This window comes from Cyprinus carpio, chromosome B11, assembly GCF_018340385.1.
Source record: "Cyprinus carpio isolate SPL01 chromosome B11, ASM1834038v1, whole genome shotgun sequence".
Lineage (NCBI taxonomy): Eukaryota > Metazoa > Chordata > Actinopteri > Cypriniformes > Cyprinidae > Cyprinus > Cyprinus carpio.
In genome coordinates this window covers 21,362,983-21,368,915 of record NC_056607.1, presented here as the reverse complement: position 1 = coordinate 21,368,915, position 5,933 = coordinate 21,362,983, and the positions used below count along the sequence as shown (strand labels likewise).

Genomic DNA, 5,933 nt, shown 5'->3' with positions numbered 1-5,933 from the left:
TTAAATTGTTTACTTATTTGTTTGTATTGTTTAAAATAAATACAACTTTGTAAAATAAATACAACTCTGAAAATAAATACTGGTCCTTATAAAACTGATTTCTGAGTGTGGTCTATGCTCTCGAGAATGTGGTTGCCATGTGTTTTGCACCATTTTAAATTTTAGACCATAGTATTATGCAAAATAATGACACACATAACATATATTTCTTGACAGCCGTTTTATTTTCAGAGACAGGTTTTTCTCACATACAACAACATAACAGTAAGTGTCTTTCGATGTTTAATTAGTAACACATTTCCTTGTTTCTTGTCATGTCACAAACTGTGTATCAACACTCATTTAAAAATAAATGTCTGCATGAGTTTGAATACTGTCTCACAAAGCGGCATGCTGTGACTTTAGTAAATTTGGTGTGAAGTGGTGGTGGTTTGCTTGATTTGGACTGGTCCACCAGTTGTGATGGTGTGAGAACCACCAGAGGATTGAGATCCACCTGAGATCACAATAGTTGATCCTGAAGGACAAGAGGGAAAGAGTTATTAATGTGTAATGTACAACATACACTGGCCGCCATACCAGAAAATACAAAGAGAGACTTCAATTACCTGGAATTTGGGTCCTGGAAGAGTAAGAGGGAGAAAAAATTAATTAGTGAAGCCTGGACAAAATAATATAACATAATCCATGCTCCGCTGATTTTAACTTTAAAAAAAAACTTACTTGATGTCCTGATTTTCCAGGAGGCACCTGTAGGTGGCGATCTCCTGCTCCAGGCGGCTCTTGATGTCCAGCAGCAAGGCGTAATCACGTCCCTGTTGCTCAATGCTTGCCCGCACTTGACAAAGCTCGGCCTCCAGCATGTTGATTTGGTTCTGGTAGCCTGCTAGCATAGCGCTGTACCTAGCCTCTGTTTCTGCCAGTGAGTTCTCCAGTGCCGCTTTCTGTTTGAGAACATGCACAAAAACATAATAAAGCACCGTTGCCCTGCTTGTTTTGAGCCTTGCGTTATATTTTCCTGCCTCTGGTTCAGATTATCGATCTAATCTCGCTTTACATTCCACTTGTGTCTCACCATGCTGAGTTGAGACTGTAGCTCGATCTCCAGACTCTGTAAGGTGTTTCGCAGCTCTGTGATCTGCGATCTGGACGTTTGTATGGTCTCTGTGCTGATGACCACCTCTAGGTTCAACCCTGCCGTCTAAACAAAAGACAAAAACACTATATCACTATCCAGACACTACTACAAGTGACATTCAGGAATATGTGGTTTATTATTCACTGAAATCTTGATAGCAAAGTAGAATTCAGATTTAGACTAAGGGAGAAAGAAGATGTCTTACCTTGTCTTTGAACCATTCTTCCTGTTCCCTGCGGTGTTTCTGTATGATGTTCTCGTAATGAGCACGAATTTCGTCCAGAACCTTGTTCAGGTCTTGCTGAGGAGCCGCATCAACCTCTACGTTCACTGTGCCTGTCAGCTGTGACCTCAGTGCAGCCAGCTCCTGCAATGCCACAGTATAATATAATATAATGTAATACTCCAAATTTAGGATCACTTCTACATAGATGATCTATCAGAAAACCACTACACACGTCCTGGTGGTTGTTCTTCATAAATGCCAGCTCTTCCTCCAGACAATTGATCTGCATCTCCAGGTCGCCTCTTCCCATGTTTGTCTGGTTCAGTAAGTGGCGCAGGTTAGCAACGTCGGCCTCCACAGACTGCCGCATCACCACCTCATGCTCATATCTGATTGACATAGGGAATCATTATTTAAACACAACCAATGTCATAAATACACACATGCACTACTGTTCAAAAGATTGGAACCAGTACGTTTTTTAACATTTTGCAAGAAGTTTCTTATGCTTACCGAAACTGCATTTATTTGACCAAAAATACAGTAAAACTGTCATATTGCAATATGTTTTAAAACGAACGTAGGCCTATTTCTGCAATGTCAACGCTGATTTATTTTAGCAGCCATTACTTCAGTCTTCAGTGTCACATGATCCTTCACAAATCATTCATATATGCTTATTTGCTGCTCAATGCTGAAAACAGTTGTGCTGAATATTTTATGCATCAAACTGGTTGTATCAAAGTTCACAAGATTGGGGTCAACGCTATGTAACTTACTTGATCCTGAAGTCATCAGCAGCCAGTTTAGCGTTGTCGATCTGCAGGATGATGTTGGCATTGTGGATGGTAGCGTTTTTAATCTGAAATGTAGAGTATTTAATACATGAAAACACATATGGAGACTTGCTTTATATGGACATAGGCTATCATCAAACTCTGAGAAAGTAAGTCTCTTTTTTAGCTGCTATATCCAAAAGAACATCTTTGCTCTAGAAAGTGCTAGTAATGTTTCATATTTGTTCAGGCATCACTGACATACCTTGTCCTTCAGGTCCTTGATGGTGTTCCAGTAGCAGCTGTAGTCTCTCTGGCAGATCGGCCCTTTCTTCTCATAGTACTCGCGGATCTGCCTCTCCAGGATGGCATTGGCAGCCTCCAGCGAGCGCACCTTCTCCAGGTAGGACGCCAGACGGTCGTTCAGGTTCTGCATGGTGGCCTTCTCATTCAGCTGGAAGTCATTTACAACGCAGCCTCCAGGCAGTATGCCTGGTGCATATCCTCCGCTATAACCTCCACCGTATCCACCACCATAACCGTATCTTCCACCAAAACCATATCCTCCACCATATCCTCCAGGTCTGTATTGCAGCGAGGAGGAAGAGATGCGGGTGCTTCCACCTAAACCACATCCATACACGCTGTAGGCTTTCTGTGGAAAGACCATGGAACCACACCGACTCTTGGTGATGATGGACTTTGAGGTCACGGTCTTAGGTCCTTTGAAGGACGTAACGCAAACAGAGGCCGACATGGTAGATGGATAAGGAGATGAGATGAACCCAGAGAGGAAACCGTTGAGAGAGTTGTCCAGATGAGGATGGTACCTTTGTGCCCAGCTCTGACCTCTTATAGAGATGCAGATCCAGGGCGGCTCCTGCACTTTGTGGGTGGGTGAGGGAGGGTAGGGTGTGTGTGGGAGAGTGTATGTGTGTCAGTCCCACCTGTCACCACCAGCAGAGATGAATCTTAATGACCAGTGTTCAGGTTCCACCCTGGTGAGGAAGCTAATGAATTTATGTGTTAACCGAATGAACTCATGAGAAGTACTCACCCTCAAGACTACAATGAAGGGAGTAGAGTAAAATAATTAGGCTTGTGACACACACTGTGTGTATGCAAGTTGTGTGCGTGTGTTTATGTGCATGTACCAGTGTGCTGTGCCAATGGAGGAAATCTCTTCGACAGTACGGTGCCGAAAATTTGTCTGAGCTGGTCATGCAAGGTTGTAGATTTTATAAATTCACCATTTTCATCATAATAAAGAAGGATTTGGCAGACAGGTAACTCCCTGAGGTGATGTGAGATCATCTGTGGCAGTTTCACCTCCCTTTTACAGGTCACACGGATCAGCTTGAGTAATTGCATGCACAGTTTGGTTATTTTATTTTATTTTATGTATTGTGTATTTTGCATGTGTGCAATATTTTAATATTTATTTAGCATGTAGACCAGTGTTTCCCAAGCCTGTCCTGGAGGCCTCCCTGCCCTGCACCTTTCGTATGTCTCCCTTATCTAACACATCTGATTCCATTCATCAGCTTATTAGAGACCGCAAGAACTAAATTGGGTGTGTCTGATTAGGGAGACATAAAAAATGTGCAGGGCAGGGGGGCCTCCAGGACAGGTTTGGGAAGGGTCACCGTGATTTTGCCAAGACATGTTCCTGGATCAACATCTTTTGTTGATCCTGGATCAACATTACTGTTCAAAAATATAGACCTAACCCAATCCCTACCCCTAAACCTAATCCTACCCATAATTTATTCCTAAAATCAGAGGGAAATGATAGGTGAATAACAAGGGTGTAGAAGCACCTAATCCTGATTGTAAGCCTAAAACTGACATTTCTTGAAAACTTGTCCCTCAGTTCTGATTGGTTGATTGAAATGTTGTTCAGGGATCAACAAGGATGTTGATCCAGGAACATGATGTACCTGGGGAAATCACGTTCACCATTTGGGAAGCACTGATTTAGACAAAAACATGAGGAAAAAGTACGAAAGATTCCACTTTTGTGGGCAAGTTTGTCACAAAACGTGCATTAAATGTATAAATTAAATGGTTTATTTTAAATTATTTAGAGGAGTAAAACGTCTATTTTCTTAGTGTCCTATCTAAGAAAGTTTCTTTATTCTATATCTGAATCAGAGGCAGAGAGAGTTAGTGTTGTGTTTATGTGCACTAGAGTGCGCTGTGAGCAGCAGGTTGAGAGCAGCGCTGATACTCTTGGCTCGAAGGGTTCAGTGGCGGCGCCTGTAATCCAAGCTACTGGGAGGCTGAGGCTGACGGATTGCTTGAGTTTAGGGCTTCTGGGCTGCAGTGGACTTTGTCGATCAGGTGTCCGCTCTAGGTTCGGTATCGATATTGTGCTCCTGGGAGAGCTCAGGACCACCAGGTCGTCTAAGGAGGGGTGAACCGGCTCAGTTCAGAGCCCCCCTCTCGATCAGTAGTGGGACCCAGTCTGTAAAGAGACACTGCAGCGCAGCCTCAGCGAGACCCAGACATTTTCTTAAATAACTTTTTAATTTCATAAAAACAAATTATGACAAAAATGTTAGTGTTAATAAAAATTTAAGTCTTAATTATTCATCATTTAATCTCCATAACAGCTGCTTTTGGTTTTGACTCATTTTTGAAGTTTGCATAATTGATTCTGTTACGTTTCTGTTTAAAACTGTGAAGCTGCTTTGAAACAATCTGTACTGTATAAAGATCTGTAATAAACACAAAGGTGACTTTAGGATGTGCAGGAAATTGCATCATTACTTTATTGCAACATGAGCACATTAAGTGATACACTTAAAATGGCAAATCTCAACTGCATGACTGTTATGATTCTATTTTTACCATGAAAAAAAAACATTAATTTATTTTTTACATTTTTTAATTATTTAAATTTTACAGATATTTATTCAAGGTGCAGAAACTGATTACCTTATACATTACACAATGTATTTTTTTTTAAATACATACTGAAAGAAATGAAAAATATATATATTTTATTATTTAAATGATTACATTATTGATACACATTTAATAGAAGGTTTAAATGTAACAAGGCTTATGTTTGTTAGAATTATTACATTTCTTTAATTATTCTAGATATTGTTAGATATATTTATTATGCACTTCTCAATCCAATGTTTTAATGCATCCTCCTGTTTTTAGTGTACATCTTTAGAGCTTGGATCTTGATCTCTGCTGCCTGTCATCTACTTCAGTTCCACCTGACATCGATCTTCAACTATAGCTCTCACAAGCTGAAAATGTTTCCGGATCTTGAGGGAAAATTACAGTTTGGCCAGTATTTTACGCTGGTCCAGTTGCTCTTTTTGTGCCTGCAGGGCTTCATACTGTGTCATTAGTTTCTTAATGTTCTCTTCTTTCTCTTTGATTTTAGCTTCCTCTTCCTTTGTTTTTTGTATGGCACGTAACCGCCTGGCATCATTTTCCTTAAGAGAGAGAAAGACAAAAAATGGGGTTACCAATGATATTCAATTTACTCATGATTCATTCATATCCATGTATTTGTTTCAGAATGTTGTCTTGCAGCCATAGCTGGAAATCTGAGGGTTGTCCCCCCTAAAAATATGATTAAAAACCATGCTGTGTATTGCAAATAACAATGTTTTATACTTTAAATAATCCAAGTAATAAAAAAAACAAAAAAAACACAAAAAAAAATTCTTATTAGGTTTAGAAAGATTTTTAGTCTCCCCCTCCCCTGCCTCACAGTGCTTCGGTGCAAATGCCTGCTTTCCTCTTTTACATCACCTCAGTTGCAGAG

General features: G+C 40.3%; 1 protein-coding gene across 1 annotated transcript; it reads right to left on the bottom strand.

The window, feature by feature from the left end:
- Positions 1–211: 211 nt before the first annotated feature.
- Positions 212–2,977, bottom strand: LOC109051530 (keratin, type I cytoskeletal 19-like). The gene is made up of 8 exons (XM_042734546.1): positions 2,406–2,977; positions 2,144–2,226; positions 1,597–1,753; positions 1,344–1,505; positions 1,076–1,201; positions 724–944; positions 609–622; positions 212–517 (listed from the first exon to the last, which is right to left on the bottom strand). Exons 1-8 carry the CDS (start codon positions 2,895–2,897, stop codon positions 402–404), a joined length of 1,371 nt encoding a protein of 456 aa, XP_042590480.1. The 5' UTR covers positions 2,898–2,977; the 3' UTR covers positions 212–401.
- Between the last annotated feature and the right edge of the window lie 2,956 nt (positions 2,978–5,933).

Coding starts and splice junctions, on each gene's coding strand:
- LOC109051530 (XM_042734546.1), bottom strand. CDS start 2,897: ATGTCGGCCTCTGTTTGCGTTACGTCCTTCAAAGGACCTAAGACCGTG. Junction 1,754..2,143: donor GCTGATGACTTCAGGATCAA/GTAAGTTACATA, acceptor TATGTCAATCAG/ATATGAGCATGAGGTGGTGA. Junction 945..1,075: donor TACAGTCTCAACTCAGCATG/GTGAGACACAAG, acceptor GTTCTCAAACAG/AAAGCGGCACTGGAGAACTC.